Source organism: Nipponia nippon, unplaced genomic scaffold, assembly GCF_047370975.1.
Source record: "Nipponia nippon isolate SJK-2023a ecotype South Korea unplaced genomic scaffold, ASM4737097v1 scaffold_1, whole genome shotgun sequence".
NCBI lineage: Eukaryota > Metazoa > Chordata > Aves > Pelecaniformes > Threskiornithidae > Nipponia > Nipponia nippon.
The window spans coordinates 71,780,700-71,807,791 of NW_028262290.1; the positions used below are offsets into that span (position 1 = coordinate 71,780,700).

Genomic DNA, 27,092 nt, shown 5'->3' on the forward strand with positions numbered 1-27,092 from the left:
TGCAGGGAGAGGCAGACAAATTATAGTATATCCTGGCAGTATTTCTTGCATCCTTCTTTGGCATTCATACTGAATACTTACGTCTCAGACATGGTTTTGACTAGATCAGTGCCAGTAACATACTTGACAAGAATGGTTCTGGTGTTCACCAGGCCTTCTGAAAAGGAAAGACAGAAAGGGAGAATTTATCTTCTTACAGTTTGAGGAGAGCAGTGTTGTTTTGGAATGAGATTTCTGCTGATCTAGAGTAAATAATATTTACTGTAGAAACATATGGGATATCTGTAAATTACTATCCCTTTTAAACTGGCATTCTTAGACTACAGGATTGTAAAGCTAGCCTTATAAACAACTATCCTTTTTCATTCTTTAGTATCTATCCTTTGGGAAACTTTCACAAAGGCAAATTAAAAGGCTGGAATTGCTGATACATGATACAGGCTTGAGAAGCCATGGTATGTCTTTTATGTTGTAGCTGAATGCAAGTTTATTTTAGCTAGTCTTTATGGTTTTTTGCAAAATATGAGAACGTAGTTCTGTGAACATGTTCATATCAGACACTGTTCAGTGGACAGTAAGTAGCTGTTGAGAAAGCAACTGTTGTCATATTGAACTGGTACAGTTTCAGAAATTTTCCTTCTGTGTTCGTCCCTAAATCCATAGGGGGATTTTTCTGTATGTAGTTTGTTCTAACAAGGTTTTCTTACTGTTTCTTCTTTGTACATAAGCAGCCTGAGGTCTTAAGATGTGGATATTATCCAAATTGGTAATGTTTTCATAGTGCTTGCTAGATCTAGCTATCAGTTTGAGGAGAAGGATGCATTTGAAACTTCATATGATGCTTATATTCCAGATAATGTTTGTTAGCCCTTGGGTATCAAAAGCTATAAAAATTGGAAGGAGACACCAAGACTGGTTTCCTCTTGCCTGTTTTTCTCACCAAGTAACTACCATCTGCTCAGGGACCTCAAGGTTTCACTTCATCTCTAGTTGAGTAGGGAGGTGTAACAACAACAAGAAAAAAAGTCTGCGCTGAGATGCTTTTTCTTGTTGGCCCTTCAAGACACAAGGTTTGATTGGTCTGGTGTAGATGGTGTATGCAAATTAAAATTTGCAGGCATATCTTGTTAGTAGGCAACAGGCTTTCCCCATCTTTCTGAACAAAGTTCTTCATCAAAACTTAAAAAATGAAAATAATGTACTCTTGCAAACATGTTCAGTATCCTGTTATAATAAAACGGTCTTTTTGTTGGTTTTCTTCTCTACTTTTCCGACACAGTGAAACAGAGGTCTACTGATGTTTTTCAAAATCAAGGTGACGGTAGTCACTGTAGATGTAGATCTGAGTAAGCAGTTTATATCGGGATTGTGACAAATAGCTCTTTTATTTGTCTTTGCTCTTTTTTCCAATATTGTGACATCCTCAAGCCACACTGCAGGCAGTGGCTTTCCAGTTCAAGATAACTTTCCGTTTCATGGAGCATGATGTAGATTTTCCTAGAGTAGCTGTTTCAGGGCATAGTATTTTGATGGCCAGGAATTTGAAAAGATGGATATTAATTGGAAGTAATAGATGTCCACCTTTTGAGGTAAAGCCCTTTTTAAAAATGAGAGTTACTGCCTTATGTGGAATGCCTTTGTATCTGAAGTTCTTAACACAATGTTATGTCAGCTTTTTACAGGTTGTATTTAAATTGCATTTGATTAACATAATTTTATGTGTGTCATTTGGGAAGGTCACCTAGCAAAGAGTTGTTTTTACTTGCACTTAGCTGCAGATATGATAGGATGATATCGGATGTCTTTTCTACTTAGATGTGTGTAGATATTACATGCATCCCTCAGCCTCTGTTCTTACAGGTACTCAAACGTGCTGTAGTGCCTGAACCGCTGATCTGTGCTATGAGCCCAGGATCACTGTGGGCACAGCACGATGTCAATAGGCTCTGGCAGATTGCAGGTTAGAGCTGCCTCTTGTCTGATCGGTTCTTGACTGGTCTTGGCCCTGCAATTTATTGGAAGGGGCTACTTTCGTTATCGTGCCTAAAGGAACCTTGTTTAGGCCACATTGCATTCCTCTCGGATGAATAATTAGTAGGCTGCATGGGAGAACCAGCTAGGTAGGGATTACTGTTGAATTCTTTGTTTTTTAAAACTCCTAGTAGATTCCACGTAACCCTTCTATGAAGACATATAATCTGTTTATTTGAGGTGTGGGGATTTTTGAGTTTTTGTCTGGGGAAAAAAAAGTCTGACAATCATAGAAGCTTTCTAGAAGACCAGAAGATAGAATCCTTTTAAGTATTGCAGCACATTTCACATGTAGCAGCGGGGGGAAAAATGTATTTCAGGACTTACGGACTGCAGATAAACTCAGATGGCTTTTCCTCAGTGGGTTTCATAACTTTAACTTATTTAATCTTCTTTATCCCCTTTATTTTTTTAGTATGTTCCTGCTTCTAATCTTTCTTCTAAATTACTTCCTTCTGAGAGACTATGCAATATAGAATATTTACAGATACAGCTTCTTTTTATAAAGGAAGCTTTTATACGGGAATCTTTTTCTCATCCCCTTAAACAAAACTAATACAAATGGTTACTCTAGAAAGAACTGGTCCAGAATGGCTAAGGTGGTAACACTGTGTATCACTTGCTTGATTTTTCAGAGGAGTTTAGGAGGGTCTTCACCAGTGAAGAACTTGTGGCACTAGTTAATGAGGCTTGTTTGTCAGACACTGGGCTGTGGGATTCTTCTGTTTTTCTGCATTTGGAATAAATATTATGTGTCTTTTATTTTTGACTATGGTCCGATTAATTTTTTTTTTTCCCCTCTCTTTTAGTGGCCTCAAGCAATCTGAAGCAGAGTCCTGCTACATAAATATAGCACGAACACTTGAATTCTATGGAGTGGAATTGCACAGTGGTAGAGTATGTTTACATTGTGATTTTTCACTTGGAAAAAAAAATATATGCCTTTTTTTACATGAACTTAATAGCAATAAAACCAGTAGCATTTAAGTGTTGACTTTAACGTGTTTTTTTTTTAAAGAGTTGGGTAATCTTTCAATAATTTCTGTGTAACATAGGTGCTGGAATTTCAACCAAATAAGCTAGATCTCCTCGAAAGAGTAACAATATATTTTTAAGATAAATTGTTTCAATACTGCAATATATTTTACTTAATAGTTTTACTAAAGTTTATGAATGTCTTAGCATGAAAGAACATGAATGCTCTGTTTAGTGCTGTGATGTAGTTAGCAGATATTTTAAGAGTTTACTTTCTCTGAATTTCTAACACAGTGTTAAGAATGTAGAGATTTTTTTTGTTTATTCCTGTATTCCCTGACTCCAGGCTAAATCTGAGCAGTATGTAACAGCGTGGAAGATGACCACGAAAAATGTATTTGAAATCTTTCAGGTACAGGGTGTGCATTAATAAGAAACATGTCCTAGTATTTCACTAGCTACTGGGATCTAATTGTTTGATAACACTAGCTGTCTGAGACAAATCCCCAAAATACTTTTTTTAATTGCATCCTAGTGTGCAAGTTACCATTTGTGCTTTTATGTAATAGCAAATTATTTTGGCATAAAGCTTGTACTATAAAAACTTAATGAAGTGTAGTGCAGATGATTGATTACAGACTTACAGTTTAGAGTGGGTTCAGACATTTTCAACTAAACGAAGTTTCATTGCAGTGTACTGGGCTGCTCTATCTGAGTAGAAATGCCTTCTGGAGATATCTACTTAAACTGTATTTTTTTTTCCCCTCAGTGTATTGTTTCATATTTAATGACCTGGGGCTCATGGGTTGTCAGGATGTTAGTCATGAGCCCCTACTCTGCCTGACACCAAACTGTATGACTTGAATCAAAGAGAGTACAGATTTGAATCAAAGTCTTCTCTATGCCAGGCTGTTAAGATGCAGACCATCCTGCTACTGTTTCAATCCAAATTAATATTTTTACCACAATTCAGTTTTTTTTGAAGGATGAAAATATTTGAAATGATCTGGTTTTTCCAGCACTTGAACTGAACATCTAGACAATTAGAATCTGCTAGGAAGGAAATAGAAAGCAAAGTAGAAAATGTCATGACATCTTTTAAATCTATGTTTTGGTATAATTTGAATGTTGTTTCATTCTTCCTCTCCCTTCCTTATCTCAAAGTGGGTAATGGAATAAGAAAAGTACAGAGAAGGATAACAATCATGAATGTTTTAAGGAAAAGCCCTCTATAGCAGGTGAACAGCATGGAGAATGTGAATAAAAAATTTTTTTATTAATATTTTTTTTGCTGGGTAGTAAAAGATTTAAGGAGCTTCAGTCTCCCTAGAAAGAGACAGATTTAAGCAAAAAGAACTTTTTCATATGGCTGCAATTGAACTGTGGGGATTACTGCTATGTTAATGGATGACCAAGGTGAAAATAGGTATCAAGAGCAGTTAGGCAGTTCAGTGGAAGAATGGTTCACTGGAGTCCATTAAACATACGAAAAGCTTCTGATCTGGGAAATCCTCTAGCTGTAAATTGCCAGAAGCTGAGAAGAGGAGTTATGAGTAGAGGTGTGATTGGTTGTCTCTGGAGTTGTGTATTTCCAAAACATCGCTTACAAGTAGTCATTTGGACTGAATGCCATGATGAGGCAAACCTTTCAACCAACATGTTATTATCGATTATGCTCCTGAAGGCCTATAGGAAAAGTGACAGCACTGGATTGTGTCAGAGTGGACATTCTTGGCATTGTCTTCTGGTAGATAGACTTCCATTTGCTGAGTGCTTTGCCTAGGCTGCAGCAGTCCTACAGAAGAATACTCCTCAACATTTGGTCTCATCTGGTAGCCCATATTGGCTGTAAATGACACTTTTCTGAAGTTTGAAACAGTCTGTTTCTGAAGTTTGTAGTGAAGGTTGGATACCTCCCCCCCAATATGCTGCTGCTTCACAGAGGCTACCATGTTATACACCAGCTTTGGCAGGGATGTTTGCCATGCCTCCTGATATCCTCCCCCTACTTAGTATTACTCTTAAATCACCCCTACAGTTTTGTCAGGTCCCAGTACTTTGAACAGATCTAGCAGGAACTAATTAAACTGTGGCTTTTTGAAAGGCTTTATCTCTGTGGATCCTTACAATTCAGACCTTTGCTGCTAAAATAGTCTTAGTCCTCTTGGATTGTGTATGGCAGAGGTAACACCTGGCTTTTGTACTAATGGCCAAAAGATGGTGCTCCTGTACTGGTGGTTGAGAGTGGGATACTTTTGGATAATGTTTCTTGAAGAGATGAATACTTAGGTTCCTGAATTTTAATGTTTTGTGGTACAAAGGTACATATTTTCCAGAAGTCGAGTGTGAGCTTTCTCTTTAGCAACTTGCTAAACATGAAACTTCCATTAGTGAATTAAGTTGAGCTCAGTTTTCATCTGCAAACACTTCTGCTTTTCTCTGAGGATAAATCTAAACTGCTAAAATTGTAATATTCAAAAATGAAGTAGTATTAAGCAACACAGGAGAGTGAATTCAATACCTTAAAACTGTATTGAGATTTCTTGAATTCTTTATATCCTTTTGACTCTGGACCACTATCTCATCTGCTCAATAGTTAGTCTGATGTTAACTCATCTTTCATTTTTACTCAGAGACAGGAAGATAGAAAATTTGTAGAATCAATATTATTTCCATATCTACAAAAATCCAGGTAGTAATTGTAGATGAAATCAAATGTGAATCAGTATTTAACTAGCTAGATGCCTGGCATGATCATTTTTATCTTTATAACTTTTTTTATGATTATCTCTATAAAGAAACAGGTAAAAAGGAAAGTATATGCATGTTATTTCTTAGTTATGCAATTTAACAACATAGATGTTTTGAAAGGGAAGTAACTGCATGTCTACATCATCTTTCTTTTGGGAGACCCTCTTTCTTTGTGCAAGTCCAAAATCTTGTTTTCAGATTTCTGAGGTTTAACACAAGAAAATTCATTATAACAAATAGCATGGGAGGTGAGTGTTTTGGACTGGGGCGGATGGGGAATGAACTTTGTTCTGACAAAGCTCTCAGAGAAAATAGAGTATCTTAGCCTAATTAATCCCTATCAAGTGTTTAGCTAATCCTTTATTTCTGCTAAATCATGTAGGTTTTCAGCTTTTTCTCCTAAAGCTGTTTTGTTTGGTGTTTTTTTGGTGGGTTTTTTGTTTGGTTGGTTTTTTTTTCAGTATTGATTTTTAAAATCAGAAACCTAGAGTAAGCTCCAAGTGCTAATAATACAGGCTTCTGCGGCAGTTCTTGGCAAAGTGGGGCAGCAGGTTGCTGAAGGTTATTAATTTCAGCTGATTCTGGGCTACCTTGATGTTAAGTGTATTTGGACTGCTACCTACCTAATGATTTTCTTTTATTATATTCTCAGAGATAGGACTGGTATTTCTCTCATCTTGTCAGTATTCAGTGTTAGTGCACTATATTAAATAGGTTATGCTCGTTCTCTATGAATTGCTGTGGTATTTCACTAGAGGTTTATAAATCACATTGCAAATTAGATTCAGGTTCATTCATTCATATGCCTGTATCACGCTTCTATTCAACTATTTTTAAAGGATTTATTGTAGACTTTCCAAAGTATTGTTAGAGCACATGCTATCTGTTCTATTCTTCTGTACCTTACCAATATAAAGAAATTGGATTGGACGTACAAGAAAACTGTATATTAACTGAGCACAGAGTACCATCTAGAGGAGCAGCTAAGCTACTGAAGGCTTTAAGACAATCCATTACCCTTGGCCATCCTTTATAAAATAGTCTGAAACTACTTTTGAGTCAAACCTGATGTTTTAACCAATGGGTTCTACACTTACATGTAGATTTATGCATGTGTTCAGCTCAGTTTAGAAATTTGGGAAATAATGTATTAGTATGTTTTGATCATGGAGAAACAGAAAGCCAAGATTTGTAACTTTTGTAGCTTCAGTTCGGGTTTAGACTCAAATTGACCATTCGGCATCCCACCCACCGCCCCCCCCTTTTTTTTCTTTTAACTCAAGTGTTTGCTTATATATAAGCATGTGTTTCCTCTTGAGTATCTCAAAACATATAAAGGATTGTAAATGTACGGATGCAGTTTTCCAGTTGAGCGTGTTAAGCTAATGCACGTGTTTTGTTTTAGTTAACAGTGGATTCAGTCTAGTGTACCAAATATTCACGTATACATGTATGTTCCTCTAGCATCCTCTCATATGCAGAATTATGGTCACCTCTTGGCCAGTCTTTGTTGGTAAGACCTTTTTGGAAAAAATAAGGAATTTTTTCCTTTGTCTTCTTAAACATCTTAGAATCAGGATGTTTGTGTTCAGTTCCCAAAATTCTGTGACATTTGCCTGACTAATCTTGGGAAGTACTTCAACTTCTTTCCCATGGTTAAATTAATAAACCTGGAATTGAAACTTTAGTCTGATACTGCCCTAAAGAATATCTAGTGTAGTAAGATGAACATTACAACTTTTTTTAATGAGTGCAAGTTTATAATACCTAGAAGACAACATTGAAGGAGAGATATGCATGAGAAAAAAAATCCAAATATGTGATTGAATTTTTGCCTGAGGAATAGCAATTTAAGTATAGAAAACTTGAAAATTAATTTACAAGTAGATAAATGGGAATGATGTAAACTGCATCCGTGTTCTTACAGCATTTTTCTTTTGCAGGATCTCCATAATCTAGATCTCATGATTGGGATTGCATCCGGTGGAATTGCTGTATATAGAAAACTCATCTGCACAAGCTTCTATCCCTGGTAAATTCCTTTGCTAGTAAAGAAATATGTCTGGTCTTTTCAATCTTATTTCCATTTGCTTTAATATTTATTCCAGAGAAGTCTACAATACATAAATCTTGTTTTTGTGGGGTATAATAAGATTTCCTTGCAGTGAGATAAAAATGAAACCTGTTGCTTAGGCTTTTAATTCTCTAAGACTGTTGGACTCCTTGTACCATGTGAAGTCTTGATCAAGTTAATTCACATACAGGTCTCAGTACATGATAAGGAGGACCCTGTGGTCTTAGAGATTTGCTGCTGTTATACCCAATAATATGTCTTTTTTTAAATCAGTATTACTAGTAAAGCTCAATAGCTAATGATCTGATCATTTTATCCTGTCATTCAGCAACAAGATATTTCCTTCTCAGAAAAGAAATGTAAAATGAGTTATTTGGAGTTTTAGATTTACTGAAACTAGGATAATATAATTTAGACAAATTTTTAAATGTCATCAAACAAGGCTATATAATGTTAAAAAAGTTTTGGAGACTTGAGGGTAGAGACCTTTGCATTATTCTGTGATACTGAAAACATTAGAATGCTTCATAGTGCGGTAGAAAGTAATCTCTATGAAGAAGCAATGTGCACAAGATGTCTGATGTGAATAACATTAGAAATTAGTTAAGATATTTATAGTATTTATGGGCTTTGTTATTTATGCCATACTAAAAGTGATAATGTAAATTAGAAATTATATGGAGGCTGGGCCTTTCCTTAAGGTTTTTGGATTGGATCAGAAAGAATTTTTCCCAATTTTTTTTTTTAAATAAGTATGATTTTTTTTGTATACTTTATCAAGTATAGCTTTATCATGTTATGCATAATTTCCTCATATAATTTGTAACAGTTTTTCTGGAGAACATTTTCTTAATCATGATAGAAAAGTGCATTCTAATGGATTGTACTTGCTGTTTGCTCCTTAATTACATAAAAAGGTGCTGCTTAGCAATATTCCTTAAATACTCGAGTCATTCCATCCTTTCATTATGAATCCAACCTAACAGGTATTTCCTATGAGAAAGCAAGAAAATAGGTTTCAATTTATTTTTAGTGGAAAATGTACTGCACAGTCTCTGGATTTTTCTTTGCAGTGAGTTGTCTTTCAGTTCACTTGGATGTACTGTAACCATCCTAAATGTATGTCAATAATGCTGTCATACAGCACAGTGACATCTTGTATTTTTCCATCTCTAGTGCACACTAAAGCGTAAAAGAATTTTCTTTCATCTTTGTGCCCTGAGCTCTGCCCTTTCTTATGTCAATCTCTCAGCTTCTTCAAACAGCTATGTGTTTTAAAAACTGCCAGCTGGAGGCACATTTTCTGTCTTCTGCAAGTCTTCTTGTGCCAACTTAGTGACCTAAGGTATGAATGGATAATAATAATCCTGGAAACCATAGCGATGGCATTTTAAAATCCAGGACTATATGATTTTTAGGGAAGGGAAAGAGAGCTTTATAGCACACAAGACAGGAGGAATCCACAACTGTGCTACTTTTACTCCTGGACAGCACAGAAGAATAAAACACAGATGCTAAAACATCATTTACAAAAACGTATTCTCATTTACAAAAAGAAATGGAGGGGAAAAACCCACAGATTTTTTCAGTTCAAATAATTTCCACTCTAAAATATGAGGTTTAGGCAGCAATATTTTCAGCTGACAGCTAATGCAATTGTTCCAAGCTTTCCTGCTCTCTCTAAAAATATCTTCTCAATTTGAAAGGAGCAAAAACTCACTAGACAGGGAATAACTTTTTGATATTTTATTTCTGGCTTTTTGAATGAGTTTAGTCATAATTCTTCACGCAGGAATGGTGTCCTTTCCCTGTCCCCCAAAAACAAGCAAGCAAGGAAAGTCACCGGAGCGGACTAGCCTGTGCTGTATTTGTAGTGTACACTTTCAATTTGTTCTTAGACCTCAAAGCAGGATGTATTTCTGTAATGCCTGGAGTTTTAATGTATCTTGGTTGGGCTGAAGGTGTGCAGGTAAGGAGATTCCTTACAGAACAGTATATGCCTGAGAATGCACAAAAAAACCCCATTCAAGGCTTTTTATGTAACACCATTTGTAGTAAGTAGTTTTTCCTACGGGCTGAGCAAGCTTCACCATAAACGTGGTAGAACTCAAGGTGGCAGCAAACACCATCAAAGCACTCTTTCCAAAACTAAGCAAAATACTGTGCAGCATTTGTGGATGACAACAATACAACTATACCATATGGTAGTAGTCAAAGGGGACCAGAAGTTTTCAGGAACAGAGGCAGTGAGAGAGTACTGCCTTGGCAAAAGAAGGATTTTCAATCAAAGCAACCTACGTAAGGAGCTGACTGATCAGTCAGAGGCAATGCAAGTCAAGTCAGGTTTAAAAAATAACTCTGGATTTAATGCAGTATTTTATATGCTCTGGAAAGTTATTCTTGGGGGTGCTCAACTGTTTTGTGATAATTTCCAAACTCGTTTTGCAAGTAAAATATTATCTTAATGGCAAAAACATACAAGCACTCTCTACATCAGCAGCAATTAAGGTTGTGTATTAAATGCTATTCAGCGTATGCAGTTTCTTTGCTTTGAAAACTTCAGAGAAACTGCTAGAGGAATGCATTCTACATTGCTGGTTAAAATTTAAAAAACAACTCGATAGAGCCTTACATAGCAAATTTGACAGAACCTTTCCTGCTGAATTTTCCAATGGCAAAGTATATAAGACTTTCAGCTATAGAAACATTTTTGCTTCAAGTTAAAAATACCAGCTGTTAGTACTAAGTGCTAGGACATAACTGCCAGATTGAGCAGAAATGAATAATACTGTTGCCCACTAAGTGACAAATCTATTTTGACCCTTGTAAATGATAGGATGACAGGACCCAAAAGATGTATCACCATTAATAAGCTTCAAGTATTGAGCATTTTTACCAGTAAAGGGTGAAATGTAATCATTTGTGAATGTTGCATAGTCACTGGACAGATTATTGGTGAGTGATAAGGGCAGCTGAGCCACCAGTTAGAATACCTGCATTCTATTCGACCATGTTTTGGATGTGGCATCTTCAAGCACTTGTTAAATCTAAATCCTTTGATACCTTAATCTCTTGGATTTTTTGTGTGGATTGCGCTATATGCGAACATTCACTCAACTTGTAGGTGTAACATTGCAAATGATTTTTAGTTAATGTTAAATAAAACTGTCAGATTAGCAAGTGTTCTTTGTCTCTGAATTAAATAGGCTTAGTTGTACTTTAAGAAGAATGAATGGAATTGAGAGAGATGCTCTGCTTAGAGGAGAGTCAAAATATAGAGACTTAAAGCCCTAATTCGACTTGAAGTGATTATGTGCTCATGCAGTGAATCATATTAAAAAAAAAAAAGTGAAGGATTGAGAGAGTTTTGGTATTTTTGGATGTTGGCTACACTTTTGTTAGTTCTCTAAGGTTAGTTTTCCTGTGTCCTGCATTTCTGCTGGCTCTATATTAGGGTAGAAACAGACCATGACAGAGACTGTGCAAGCTGAGAATGACTCAAAAAAACTTATTTGAAGTTTAATCTAAGTGAAGAAATGTGTTGAGAAAGAACCAGAAATGCAAAACTTGAGTGGTACTAGTTCAGGCAGAGTAGCACTAGGATTAAGAAAGGATTTACATATAAATGAGTAGCATCTCAGTAAATGCAACTGAAAGTTTATGACTTACTGGGAAGTTCAGAATTCAGAACTTTTAGATGAGCAGTACAGATAATTACCATTTGAGGTAGCAAGTCAAATGGTACAAGCATTTCAAGAGTTGGCCTGACAGGAGAGGTGATTATGATTTAAACTTTCTAGTAGCCTGCACAACAGTTTGCCTGGTTGCCAAAGAACGTTGTGAATGAAATTCCTGTTTCTTTGATGTTCTGTAATTGATGGAGAAAAGCATTTTCAGAAATGGGCAGACATTCAGTTTTCCGCTGCTTCTGTGCAGGAAGGAGGATTGCTTCTTACGCTACCTTTCTTGTTTGTAACTGGAAGCTATATCAGTCCTGTACGAATGAGGAACATTGCTCTATAATTAAAGTTTCTCTCTCTCATGGGCAGTGGAGAATAATATGCCATTGTCCCACTTGCTGGGAGTGATGTAAAAAGTATGGTAAGAACTGAGATGATCTTCAATATCGTTCACACCTGATGAAAACTAAGGTGCTGTGAAACATTGTCAGTTGATGAGGATATTCTGAGACTTTCAGCAGCAACCTTCCAAACCCCTTTCATGGTGTGTAGATGGTGTTTTTTCAGGCAGATATGACTTGATCAGACCTTAAATAGCTTTTTCCAAGGCATCCATATGATTCTAACTGATCATAGATTCCTTTTTTCCAATATGTGTTAAGTTTTCAGTTATTGAAGTAGAAGTATTGTAGAGAAAATTCAGGTATTTTAGACAAGTCTTGTTTTGCTGTGGGAAGGTGCGTGGGTATCTAGAAGTTTGTTTAACTTAGCAAAACTGATAAGCATATAATTACAATGAAAATTGCTTGAGCGCAGATTCCAACTGTAATCCTTACCTCTAGAAAATCTTTATTCATACTGTGTATATATAGAAAAGAGGTGTTCAGTTCTGTATAAAATTACCACATAAATTATGCAGCAGTGTTAATAATTGAAGTGAAAAATCTATTAACACTCATTCTTATAGTTTTCATCCTTCTACAGTTATGATTTTAACTACAATGTTTACAAGGACATGATATTTCTCACAGTATGAAGCCAATTCTGTGAAGTCTCTGGGAAATTTCAGATCTTGTATGACCAACCTTGTTGTGTCATTAGGGTCTTAAATTTTGTTCTTTTAGTCACAGTTGTCGTATGATTCTTAAGTTATACAAACTTGACACATTTAACATTTGTGTGGCTTAGTAAAGGATGTCATCAAGTTTTTGCTGCAAGAATAGATTTAGTGGGAGAGAATTGCTATGTGAGCTATTTAAAGAGTAAATGAGGAAGATTTTATTTAAAGGTCTCAAAATTGAGGTCTTAATTTTTAGAAGACCTTTCCTTGGCTAAAAATTTTGCTTTGCATTTCTTGACACCTATTTGCCACTCAACACAGGATATGGTTGCATATTATTCATTGAATATTTAACAGCTATAATCTTTTAGGTTTGCAGTATACAGTATTATTTTTCATTGTTTTTTTCCCTCTAAACATTGTTTAGTATTTCATAGTCTGCTTCTTTCTTTTAGGGTGAACATATTAAAAATTTCCTTTAAAAGGAAAAAGTTTTTTATACAACAACGGCAAAAACATGTAAGTAGTCACTTCATTTTGTTCTGCTCAAGTGGTCATGTTCAGGGTTTGGGTTTTTTTTGCCTTAAATGTTAAGACAACAAAAGGCTCTGTTGTGTTAACTTGCCTTTGAAATTCTGTTTTGCTAACTTGCCCTTGCTATTATAGTCCTTTTATGCTTGCTCTCTTTCCCATTTTTGTTTCCTTTCCATCACAGAATCTTTTCACATTGAGTCTGTTGGACTATATTTTACCCATGCAGGTTTCTTCTCCCTTGGAGACTTGGGGGAAATGCAGATCTTCATCCTTTCTCCAGTATTTTGTAACCTAGCATATTTCCCTTTTCTTCCCAGCATCTGCTGCTCTTTTTTTTGATGCTCTCCCTGCCCAGTAGAGTGCCTCACTGCAGTGAATCTACTCAAGAGCTGCTTATCCCATCTAGGAGGACTGCGTGAGGTCCCTTCTGCTTATGGGGCTCAGAGGTCTGGGAGAAAGGCAGGTACCTGGAGAAAAGGACAGGTCTGCAGCTGAAAGACATGGGCTTGGAAAGGGGGATAGTGCATCTCCTGCTGCGTGTAATATTTGCTGTAACAACAGCTATTTAGAAGCTGGCAAGTTACATGAAGATAGCTGACAAAACTGACGTACGATAGAAAATTTAAGGATAGTCGTTGTAATGCCGTATGCTTTTTGTAGAACAGTTGTAATATTAGGCTATTTAATAGAAAAAAAATAATCTTGATTACAGTATTGTACTGCCACAATATGAACAAATAAATTAAGCTATCTTTTGAGGAAAAGAATATTTAATATGACAGGAAAAAAGATGGAAATTAGTGACCAGCAAATATACAGATATTTTAATTCAGTTGTGGACAGAACTCTGATAGTAAAAGTTAAGTGTTAACTTTGACCTAAACTTTATGAAGGCTCATGTAGTAAATGAGTTCTTAAAATGCTAGGAGTTGTGTTACAAGAAGACCTCTTGACCCTCATCAATTAGAGGGTCTGCTGAACACAGATTGGTAGGGAGGCTTTTTTTACCCAAAAGCAGAATATTTTAATCTTTTCTTTTTTCTGCCCCCCTTTGGTGTGTATCTCCCACATTTGAGGAGTGTGTATGTATGTACACTCTTAATTTTCAGGGCTCTTGTGTAAACAAAGTTAGTATCTAGAGATAGTGTTACTGCACTGATGCTTACACACATAGCATGCACAAATGAAACTTTTTTCTCTTTTGAGAGAGTGTGTCCTGTCCCACCATAGAAGGCTCTTAAGTTTTCTGCAAGCTCTAAGTTTCTAAATATATTCTTTATATGTAAACTCCTCTCAGTCTATTCAAATGTATTTCGCTGTATGAAGAAATGAGTGGTTGACAAACCATTCTACTAGCTTGTGACTGTAATTGTATTACACTCAGTGTAATTGTATGACGCTCACAAGTATTACCTTCTAGGTTTGAGGATTAAAAATTCACTAGTAAGGAGCCTTATTAAATTCAAAATATCTTCAAGTATACAAATACCGGCAATTGACAGCAATTTCCAAATGTGTCTGTGAGAATAAATGTAGGAATAGAACTCAGAGAAGTTAGTAAGAATGGATAGTAAAATGAGTGTGCTTATGCTTTTTTTGGAATATGGAGGAATAAAGTGTCAATATGTAACAGTCGCTGGACTCAAAGATCATGTAAAATATGTGTATTCATTGCATAAAGACTTTACTGCTGTCAAAAGTTGAATTTCTCTTTCTGGAGACCTGTGTCACCTTTGAAGAGGGCAGCATTCTTAAAATTTGTTCAATTAAGCTGTTGTTTAAATGATGACAGTTCAAGACCCTTGATTCATTTAACTAATCTCCTCTTAAGTGATCGTAGTTCTTTATTTCATAACCCACTGAGATTACAGTAATGCCCACTGTATCATGCTTAGAGAGCTACAGAACTGTAGGAAAAATAAGGCCTGCTGCATGGCCTTTTTACTCTTTCTCAGTAGGTATGAAAAAGCAGACCAGGTGTGCTATTAAATCTCCAGATATATCCATCCTTGTCAGTTAGCCCCCTGTGCCTGAAATTTAGGGCAGCAAGTCTGCATGCCTGCAGTACTTCAGTGTTACTGCTTTGAAAAGCTTGCTGTCGCAGTGCGATGGGAGCGAGGGGGCAGCTGGGCTGCTAGGGGTTTTCTCCAGAACAGTGGCTCGCTTGAGGGGTTTGTGAGGGCAGATGACTGAGGTCACATCAGTTTTTGGATGGATCATATTTTTGCTTGGAAGCGCAGGAGGGAATAAGTAAATGAGGCTGAAAGTAAGGAAGATGGAAGAAGGTGGGGAAAGCAGAGCAGATATTACATATTAGTAGGCAAGATTTTACTAAAGGTGGCGACAGTGCTATAACATTTCAGGGTTTTGTATGTCATGTAGAGTTCTTTGCAAAAACCTACAGAAAGTTCTCAAAGGCTATGAATTTGCAGCCATCTGGGATGTGCCATGTTTCATTGATTTATTCTCCTTATTTCTCTTACTCCTTTTTTCTTTCCTTATGCCCCTGTTCTGAAGACTCAACTTACCTTATCTCACTGTCTCCCTGCTACTCACCTCCTCTTTTACCCTCCTGCCACTTCACTTGGTGGTTCAGCTACTTGATAGAAGTATGCAATATCTCTGTTTCTATTGAAGAGCTACATAAGGACTGAGGAGCAAGACTGATGAGTCAGTGAATGTCTGATGCTATAAAAGCTCATGATATGTAGCCTTAATGAAGGGTGCAAGATTTAAGGTAGGACTAGGAACCATGCTGGTTTACAGGCAACATTTTAAAGCTTCCAGCAACGAAACTTTATATCTAGTGTGCTTATCTAGTGCTTAAAAACAACTTAATTTTCTCCATGTTAAAAGATGTTTTTCCTTTCTGTGCTGTAGATACTTTCAAATTCTCTGTGACTGGAATAGGCATATATCTGATCGAAGTTCTTCCCTGATGCTGAAATAGCAAGAGACTCACTTTAGCTACTGAGAATTGTTCCCTTTTTCTTAATGGTCACAAATTTCTTTAGTCCTCATTTCATGATAACTATTAAAATACCATTCTTTTGGAACTTGAGCTGAGAAGTATGACAGGCACTAGATCCTTGGATCCCACTAGAACGCTCTTCATCTTTAAAGCGGTGCATCGATTTAATAGTACGACTTGCAAGGTGGCCTATTAGTGAGCTATATGGTTTTGTTAACAAAAGGTTTTGTTAACTTAAAAGTCGACTATGTTTTTCTGAAATTTCTGAAAGTGCTTATCCTAGTATAAGCCCATATTTAAACTTTTAGCCCATTTAGAAGCTGTTAAGAAGGTTCTGTGACAACAGTTGCAAAGAACTCGTGGCTTAGAGAGCAAGATTCATTACTATTTTCAAACCTAAATTTAACAGAATATTAGATGTACTTGATTCCTTATCTTTACGCTAGCTGGCTTGATTCCTTATCTTTACGCTGGCTTTTCGGTATAATCGAGATGTTTGGATAATCTGATTTTTATGGCAACTGAAAGACCAGTACTTCAGGCTGACAAAAGTAACTATACACTTGCTTTTATTTGCCTCCTGGAGTAGTGTAAAATGCTTCAAGTGGTATTCGGCCAACAGAGGGTATGTAAGAAATGCCATTTGTCGTTAAATCTTTAAGTAATGTATGCTTTTTATATCGCAAGAAATTCTGATTTCACTATGCTTGCACACGTTATTTTATATCAGCTAATTAGAAGCAACTGTGGTGAACTGACAAAGATGAATTGATTCCAGTATGCATGAGGCTCAAATAACAAACCATACTTGTTAAAAAAAAAATATATATTTTTTAAATGTTTTAATAGATATAGGGAGAACATATCTGAAAGATTAACTGATTGCAATGTTTTGCAGTGCCTATGTAATATCAAGGGGCAAATCCTTTTTATCTTTCTCCTGAGATGCTCATTGGTTTTCCAAAATAGTGACTTCAGTCATAGATTCTCTGAAATAGTCACAGTGACTTGCAGAATGTGGCATTGATCTCTGATACATGGCATTTGTAAAATGTTGCCTAGAAATAAAAACAGCACAATAAAAACAGGTTGATTATTCCAGCCAAAATGGTCTGTAGTTACTTGCCAGTAGGATCATTGCTGTGAACAAACAAAAGGACAATGGGAACTAGAAATCAAGGTGTTACCCAGGTGGGACCTCTGTTTCTTGCTGGACTGTATGAGAAAGAGCTTTATTAGGTCTGAGTCCTTCAATAAAAAGGCTTTGCAACGCAAATCCTGACTTCTTCCAAAGTATGAGCTAGAAAGAGCTTTACTGAGATGGTTGCCTGCCTAATTGTATGCTGAGGTGTCAAAATTCAGTCATAGTTCAGAGCAGCTGGAAAAGATGAGAGATGAAATTGAAAATTTGCTTGCTTTTTTTTTTTACTGAAGTGCTGAGTTGTGATAGCCATTAACTCAGGTCTCCTTTCTCCTCTTTGCTTTACTCTTCATTCCACTTTCTTTGCATCAATGGCTGTGTTAACTAACCAAAGCTATATCTTGTGCAAATCTCTCTTGGGATCTGAAATAGCTCAACAAGTGCTACAGTTAGCGAGGGCATAAATGTGGGTGGCACAGCTGTGTTACACCTCTGTTTCACTGACACTTTGGCACTGAAGTTACAAGTAAGAGTTTGCACCAAGACACACAAGCTTTGTATTCTGCTTCCTTTTGATCTCCTCACTGTGGCCTCATGTTATCATCCAGAAAGCAGGATTGGATTTGAACAGCAATAGCAGCAGCTCCGGTCCCATCACAGCTACTCTCTTTCCCTCAAGACGGATCACTGTTAACATCTGTAGTATCTTCTAAAAGACTATCAAGCAGATGTTTTTTGCTTACTATTCCCCTTGAAAGAACATTGTTGAATTGAAGCCTTATGTGAAGAGTTTAAATTCAAAGACTGAGGATTTTTTTTTTCCTTTCTGCATTGCACCCTTAATGGAATGTTTAAAAGAGTTTTGTTTGTCGTAGGAGGTCAAAATCTGACTGGAAAACTGAAACTATATTTAGCTGAATATATATAGAATATATATATATTTATATATATATGTATAATTTCATATAGTCACAGGGCTATTTTGTCCATCTCAGCTCAATATCTACTATACGCTGATTTTTCTGTTTTCCTAAATGCATTTTTACTATATAAGCTAAAAGTAATTTTATTGTTGTTTTATGAGCTTATTTACTGTGTTTGATCTGCTTGTATATATTGAAACATGGTATTTTCTACCGTTACAGAATGAATCCAGAGAGCATATTATTGCCTTCAACATGTTAAATTACAGAGCATGCAAAAATCTATGGAAATCTTGTGTAGAGCATCACACGTTTTTTCAGGCAAAGAAGTCACTACCTCATGAAAAAAAGATATTGTCACATTATTGGACCCTGGGTTCTAGAAATCCAGCAAAGTAAGTATTGTGAGAAAGCATGTTTTGCTTTGTAATGGGAACAGGAGGATTTGTCAGTGATAGCTCAACCTGGAGTGGCAGAGTTCAGTTCTGCCCACAGCTGTGTCCCAGTCTGTCTGTGAACCATTTGACAAGTTATATAGCTGGAGTTTCAGTTTCTGCAACGTGGTGTCATTACAATAGAACTTTTCTTAGAATTTCCTGAAAAGGTATTTGAATATAAGTATGTTTTACTGGTATTGTTTCAACTTGTTGTTTCAATTCGAGGTATAAAACCACTAGAAAGTAAAAATGTCATGTAGGTAATGATCCAATAAGAGAATTTGCAGAATAGATTTGTTTTGAACTGTTTACCCCTTAGTGTCGTATACACACTCTGTTTAATATGTTAGGGCAATTTCTGGAGTGCATCATACCAACCACTTATTACTGGCATCGAGATGAAAAACTCTGTCCCATCCAAGTATTCAAGATACCACTTTTGTGATGCTTCTAATCTTTTATTTGCCTTGTTGGGTTCTGCTAGTTATGGAGCTGGTAGTCTCTAAGCTCGTTCCCCAAAAGTAATACTTCAGAGTCTGTCATTTTGCGATATGAAGTTGGGATTGTTCCTTCCTGTATGCACCAACTGGTCCCTAACTTATTAAACTTCATCTGCCAGTTTATTGTCTAGTCACTTGATGTTGTAATGTCCTTCTGCATTTCTTCACATTTGACCCTTATTTTTGCCTTCCTGTGTGATTTAGTATCTTCAGCAAACTTTGTTCATTCTTCTCTAGACCACTAATGAATATGTTGAACAGAAGAACCCCCAAAAGATATCCCTCGAAGACTTCATTGCTGATCTTTTTTTCCACTATAAATCTAAAACATTTTTCCAGTAAGAAGGCTGATAAAATGTTGGTTTTTTTTTTCTGCTGGAGTGGAATTCCATGTTTTCACCTGGTACTAGATCATAGCTGAAGCAAGTGAAAACAAGTAGTTGTACAAACAGTAGTCTAATTTTCTAACGTCTTACAGATCTGTATTTTGAGAAGTAGCTCTTCTATGGAGTGACAGGAACTTGTTCTTCCTATAGTGAAGGTTTTGAGGAGGTGACTTTCTCGAAGCTTGTAGGACTGTCACATCCTGGAGTCCTTTATTTCTCTCAAACTTGCAAACGGATTCAAAGTCCTGATGCTTGTATATACACATGCACACATGGGCATTGCACAGCCCTTGCAATATTAAGAAATAAAACAGTATGAGTTCCAAAGAGTACCTGTTTAGTATCATTCAAATTTTTACCAAACATTTGATTTTTGACAAATTTTACTGTTACAATTTATTAATAGCCTGTAGCATGCAGGATAGTTCTCATTGTTGAACTGAGCTACTAAGAAAGACTTTTTTTTTCCAAGTAATTTCATGTTCTGAGGCGTTACCTCTGAATTGCTTATTTAGGCTCTTAAAGAGTCTGTAGGGAGAACTGTTTACTGTGATATCTTCCATCAGCTTAATGATGTCCTCTGTACTAATGCATTCTTTGGCCATATTTATGCCAGCAACAAGCGTGAAATTTAGGATCTATGTAAGGCAGAAATGACTCGGTAACCTTTACAATCAGAGACTGCTAAAGTACATAAGAAGCAACAGTAATTTTGGAAGACTTTCAGTAATTCCTATCAACTTGGTCACTGTCACTCAGCAAATTATTTTCTCAAAAGATTTAAGAAAAGGTGTGAACAAGTCACTTCCAAAGTCATCAGTCATATATTGAAAATTTTTACTTTCCTACTTGGTTGTGATTGTGGAATGTTGTAAGAGACAACATGAGCTTCAACATTCCTTTTCAAGGATGGCTCTGAGCTCATGTGGAAGCTACGCAACCAAAAAAGGGATTCTGGATTCTCCCTTATGAAAGGGAGCAAAATTTTCCATTGAGTAAAACAAACAAACAAACACCCCAGAAAAACCCCCACAAAACCAAACATGCACACTGACACAAAAACTCCACGAATGACACCATACAACCCTGGAGGGTTTAAGATGGACTTGTCTTCAGTAATTCTTTTCATCCAACTTCTGTCAGCTTTGAAGGGGGTTACATTCAGGTTTTACCACCTTAAGTATCACAAGTTTTCCTCTGGAATTTGTGGCTTTCTTGTACTATCTTCTTTTACACTCACATGAGGCAGATATCCTAGCGTTTATTGCATTAGTTCAAATAGTTGAACTCTTGCAACCCTTTAGTACAATTTCTTATTTGCGCATCTCTGTGCCCTTCTAGATTCTCTTAGCTTAATGTACTAGTGGAATTTCATTTAAATTAGGCTGCTGAGTTGTATAAATCGCCTGTAAGCCTTATTCTAAGGGCAGGCTGAATCACATGTCCCAGATTCTGAGGTAAGTTCATTCAGTGTTTCTGGACTGAATGCTGAATAACCTGTTCTAGGCATATTCTCATTCCTTGCTGAAAAGCTAGAAATGTACCTGTTTTTTCACAAAGGATAACCTTGGGAGCGAGAAACTGTCACCTCAAGATATTACAGCCTATTCCAGAAAGGCATTAGCAGCCTCTCAGTATGTTTACTGAGAAATATCCTTGTATTTAACATCTGAAGAGCAGCTACTTGGATTTCAGGAGATTGTTTATCTTACGTACCTTAACTGAAATATCTAGAGAATATATTGTTAAAGTGATTCTGTGGTCAGGGTTAGGGGTTTGGGGTTAGGGATTAGGGGTCTGGCTTCCATCACACAAGTTACATTGCACCTCCAAAGTCACCTGCATTGGAAAATACATGAACAGGCACTTGTAAAAAAGGAAAACTGATTAATGCAAAATATGTGGAATTCTTCAACACGCTTTTTTCATAATACATCCTTTTTCCACTCTCCCTCTCTTCCAGCCATGTAAGACTTCTTTGAAAGAACTCCTTTGTTTTTGTAGAAGACCAGAGTAGTTGGTGCCTTGTCACTGGTATTCAGAAAACTTACGGAAATAAAATGAATAATACAGGCAAAAGCTGCTTCTAAGTTCACGGACTGTGTGTTTACTAAGCTTAAAAACATACATGGGTAACAGATTTTGACATGTAGATGCTTCATATTAAGTTTTCCCTCTTTGTTTTTTAAGCTGGGAGAAGCTTTAAAAGTACACCTTTAGAAGATGAAGGAATTAATTTGCTTTAAAATCATGAACAAGATATGTAAAATACTTCAGAATATAAAAAAAGTTTTGGGTTGCTTTTTATTTTACTTGTATAAACAAAAAGCAGTACAATGCAAAGCATACTTAAGGTTTAATATTAGCATGAGTAATATCCACAGCATAAACCACTTTTTATTTTTTTTTATGCTATGTAAAATTGAGACATTTCAGCTCTATAGTAAAGTCGTCACATATTCTGCTATCCCAGCCACCCATTACATACAGCTCAGGACTTGGTGAGCCAAAGGTGGTTTCTCTGTAACTCATAAATTGCTGCTTTTCCATGAGAAATCCTAGGCCTGTAAACTTGAGGATGAGCAGCTTATCTCTCTGCTTGTCTTGTGGAATGCTGTGTAAAAAGACGCATAAAAGTTAGTTTATTTCAATTCTGATCTACTTTAAAAATTTCTTTATGCTGTATAATTCCACTAGTAAGATATTTTTATTGTTTTCCTAGCTGAGGTTCTGATTCTGATGCAACCCTTATCTTGTCAGGTTCTTGTCACAAGAAGCAGTCCTAACTTGGAGATCCCCTTTTCCTGTCAGATCTTTCTCTAATGGTTTATTCCTATAAGGAACACATCACTCAAAGGTGGCTTCCTTCTGGAAACAGAGAATGGTCTGGTGTAGCTCTTATTTGCTGAGGCTGCAGGTAGATGTTTAAAGTAGTCCTGTGCTCAGTGAAGCCATTTGTGAATTATTACGCCTTTATGAGTTTTAACAGGGAACATCTTTTGCCTGTATTTGAACCATGCTTTGTCAGGCACTCGTTTCAGTGCCAATAGGACACACCAAAGTTCCTGTTTTCCCCTCCATCATCTTAAACACAATTGGGTTAAAAATAACTCTCAGAAAATGTTATTTTTTTACCCAGGCTTGTGATTAGCATTGTAGCAGGGATTAACAAACAGTTTTATTGCTGCAAGGGAAGGAAAGCAAATGGCTCTGAGAATGAAAAATGCACAAGTAGGGAGGGGTAAGCACAGGGAACTCTTTAAAACACATGAATTATAAAATTGATTTTCATAAGCATATTTTATTTCATTTAAGTTTTCTATGCAAAATAATTCACATACAGTTTTTTTTCTTTTCAGGTCTGTAAACAGCCAATACTGCAGAAAAGTTATAGGTGGGATGGTTTGGAACCCATCTATGAGACGATCTTTATCTGTTGAGCATCTAGAGACCAAAAGCCTTCCTTCTCGATCACCTCCTGTTACCCCTAATTGGTAAATCCAGTTTCAGCCTTTCCCATACCTTCCAGCCTCCTACCTTTTCTAATTGTATGTACTCTCGCAGAATAACTTATGTAGTGTGTACATACATATTTAAACATTGTTATTCTGAGAATATATATGATGACAGGAGAAGAGTGGGTGTCACTTACCTCAACTTTAGCAAGGCTTTTGATACTGTCTGCTAAAATATTATACCGAAGTTAAGACATTATGTTCTGGAAGGGTGGACAAAAAAAAAAAAAGGCATGGATGGCTGGACTCAGAGGGGAGTTGTTAATGGGTCATACTCTACCTGGAGGCCAGTAACAAGTACTGCAGGACTCTTGTCTTGGGACCTGTCCTGCTTAACATCTTTATGACCTGGAGGAGGCAATGGAGTGCTTGCTCATGAAGTTTGCAGATGACACCAAACTGGGGAGATGAGTCAATAAGCTTGGGGTCAAGGCTGCTATCCAAAAGGACCTTGATAGTCTGGAGAAACGGGCCAATAGGAACTGTATGAAATTCAGTGAAGACAAATGCAAAGTCCTGGGAAGGAAGAACCACTGCAACAGTATTTTCTGCAATGCAACTCTCTGGAAAAGGACCCTGGTAATCTTTGTAGGCAGCAAGCTGTATGTGAGCTATCTGGTGCACCCTGGCAGCAAAGAAGTCCACAGCAACCTGGTGGTATTAACAGAAGCGCAGATGGTAGATCAAAGGCAGTGATTATCTCCCTTTTGCTCAGCGTTCATTAGACCTTATTAGAATGCTGCAGCTGCTTTTGTGTCCACTAATACAAAAAAGACACTGACCAGCTGGAGTGAGCTCAGCAAAGGCCACCAGCCACCAAGGTGGAAAAAAAAGCTGGAGCACTTAGCCAGTGAAGAGAAGCTGAGACAGTGGCATTTGTTCAGCCTGGGGAAGCAAGGGTTTCCTGGATGCATAACAACAGCCTGGCAATACTTAGGAGGAGGCTAGCTAGAGGATAAGGCCAGGTTCTTCAGTGTTGCATGGTGGGAGAACGAGGCAACAGGTATATGTTGAAAGAAGAGAGGATCTGTCTGGACATAATGAAAAACTGTTTCACCACAAAGACAGTTGAGCAGTGGTGGCTTAGAGAAGCTGTGCGGTCTCCATCCTTCAAGTTTTTTGAGATCTGACTGGAAAAAGCCTTAAGCAGCCTGCTCTGAGCTCAGTTTACCCTGCTTTGAGCAGGAGGTTGGACTAGACCTCCATAGGTCCCTTCCAACCTGAATTATCCTATGATTAGAACTTCAACAATACAAGTAGCATTGGGGGGGGGGGGACGGGGGACGGACACGACACACCAAATCAGTTCAGTATACCTAACCTAGCAGTGTATGATTGCCTAGTATACCATACAAAATGTTTAAAAATTTATTATTTAAAGTGAGGTCTATAGGCCTGTCATGAAGATTCGGTACGTAGATTGCAACAGGATAGAAATTTCACTTTGATAAAGTTTTATGAATTATTCTGATCTTCCAACTTGTGTTTGTGTTCCTTATTTTTAAGGCGGAGTCCTAGACTACGTCATGAAATTCGTAAACCACGACACTCATCTGTAGATAACCTTACAAACGAGATTAGTTATATTACTGAAACGGAGGATGTTTTTTATACATATAAGGGCTCTCCTACATCAAAGGACAGTGATTCAGAGTTCTCTCAGAACCGTAGTCCACAGAGGAGGTAAGGACTTCTGCAAACAATTCATTGCCTATTTTGATTTTTTTAAAAAACACCAAACAAAAAACCAACAGCTTTAGTATAAACCAATCATCGGTTATAATATTAAAATGAGTTCAAACAGTTTTATGTTTGCATAAGCTTTATTTTGACAAATTGCTAAACTGCAAATGCCATGATACAAAATGACAAGTTAAAAAAAACAAACAACCCAGCCCTTCATGCCTAAACAATTGTCAGTAATTGAGTTCTCAGTAAAATTAGAGAAGCTGTTAAGGCATGCCTGTTAATATCTGTAATATCCTGTTTCCTAGTAGCTTCTGAATCCCTTTCCTACCTTTTATAAACTCTTCCTTTTTTTTTTGGGTGCGGGGAGGGAGGGGAAGACTTATTGAACTCTTAAGAGTTCACTTATGTTCCACATCATCAGCTCAGCATTGTCGGTTGAAAGAGTTACTGCATTGAAGTAAACACAAGAACATAATAATGCTAATGGTCGTCCATCTTTTTCTTCCTCAGAGGAATTGTAGATTGCGAATCTAAAGGCAGTCTCTGCTTTTTGCCTTGAGGCATTTTTGCTGTATTTCTTGAAGACCAACTTTGTTCTCCCCTGCAGCAGTCTAACCACTGTTAGGTTTGCTTCCAGGGCTTGAAGCACCTATCTTTGTGCACTGATTATTTGTTTGCTCATATATTACATTTGTGTGGCTTCACTCTTATCTTACAAAGGCATTTCTTAATGAGTGACTTCATATTAACACAATATTAACTTCAGAAATAATGTACAAAGTCATTGATTGTTCAGTCTTAAAAAAAAAAAAGGCAGAGCTACTTTAAAACTTGCAGCTGGGGAGAATACTATGTATTAATGCAGGTTCCTTTGTAATGTTGCAAAAGGAAAATGGCTTCTAGTGATCCCTAGTAACTTTAAGGCAAGATGTATTTTGAGAAGTAATGTATTAATGGAAGCTGATAGGACTCTCCTACCTCTGTGATAGTGTGCAGCTACTAACTGTAACTTTAAACTCTGGATCTAAAGAGCTTTCTTCAAATTTTAATTTATTGGTGGTATTTATGTATTGTTATTACATTACAGCAGAGAGGTTTCTATGGAAGAAGGGAAAAATCAACATGTTGTATGCATATTTGGAGTTTGTCACTGTGGTGTTTTGAATTGTTTTTCTGTTTTTCTGACTGGAAGTCAGATGAACCTTAGCACTATAGTGTGAGTGATAGCCATGATAATATATAAAAGTGATGCCTCTAGATGTTGTGAATAGTCATAGATAGGAAGCCATGTCTTTCCTGTGCTTCAACATTTACAGATTATACACTTTTGGAAGTATTTTCTGAGTAACAATAATGAGAGGCAGACCATAAAAGGAGATGATGAGGGTAGAAGCTGTAGACAGAAAACTAAGTTACCATGCTGTGTTCTGTGACTGGCGGATTGTGTCCTGACAGTTAGTATGTTGTTTCTTTTATTTTCCTTTTTCTTTTCTTCCCCTGTAGTTTTTTCTCCTTTCCTGCCTGTTTCACCTTTCCTATGCCTGCTGAGAATGGAGTAGGAAAGCCTGCTTTTATGCTGTTTCTCGGTGAAAATAGGTTGTTCTAAATTTGAAAATAGCACATTCGTTTATTTTCTGAGCACTAAATGACTATGCTGTATCTGAGTAGTATCACTCACCGTGGAGAAGACTACTGTTATCACCTCATATAAACCAAATTTTCTGTACATCTTATCCCCAATGCATTCTTGGCAGCTTGGGTATGTTTATAATATTTGATACTCTGCAGATAACTGAAAAAATGCTTGCATAAATCTGATGAATTTAAATTTGAAGTGTTTTGGAAGGAGAATGTAACACATGGGATGAATGATCCTTTGTTGTATTGACTGTTACTTTCGTGAAGTAAAATGGTCATTAATACTTTCCTTTTTAACAATTGAGGTAAACAATATACATTAACCATACAAATAAAAAAAAAAAAAATTCTTCTCTACACCAGAGTTTTCAACAGTTGATGTTAGTTCAGATTCCAGTTTTTCTTTTATATTCTTACAGTAGTCATTAATGCCTCACTCCCCTTGTTAAAAGATGTAAAGTAAAATAAAGTATATATGTGTAGTCAAATCTTTCTTTCCCTGAAGGCTTTATTGAAAGAGGGAATCTTACCCTATCAGCTAAATCTGTTTTATAAAAAAAAAAAAAGTAACTTGTGTTTCTTCGATATTAAATATGGACAAACACTCATCCTGGACTTTTGCCACACCTCAGGAATATTTAGATATTATCTATAAATCATCTTTCAGTGTACTGATAAAGCCAACTTACCCTTTTTTGCCATGCTGATCTTTATATTTGACTTGACATAATTGAAACATGTTATGGAAAAATATTGAAATTGTAAATCCGGTTTTCTTTTTCCTTAG

At 36.6% G+C, this 27,092-nt stretch overlaps 1 protein-coding gene across 4 annotated transcripts in view; it reads left to right on the top strand.

Annotated features, from left to right (window-relative positions):
* Positions 1-27,092, top strand: part of PTPN3 (protein tyrosine phosphatase non-receptor type 3) — a 177,737-nt gene that overhangs the window by 100,733 nt on the left and 49,912 nt on the right. For 3 of the 4 annotated variants that reach the window (XM_087759510.1, XM_087759519.1, XM_087759528.1), the window contains exons 9-14: positions 2,841-2,928; positions 7,701-7,789; positions 13,027-13,090; positions 18,363-18,535; positions 22,823-22,957; positions 24,485-24,661. In XM_087759510.1, coding sequence (XP_087615636.1) covers positions 2,841-2,928; positions 7,701-7,789; positions 13,027-13,090; positions 18,363-18,535; positions 22,823-22,957; positions 24,485-24,661 — 726 coding nt within the window. The remainder of the gene's footprint in view (positions 1-2,840; positions 2,929-7,700; positions 7,790-13,026; positions 13,091-18,362; positions 18,536-22,822; positions 22,958-24,484; positions 24,662-27,092) is intronic. The other variant, XM_087759536.1, reaches the window with a different exon arrangement.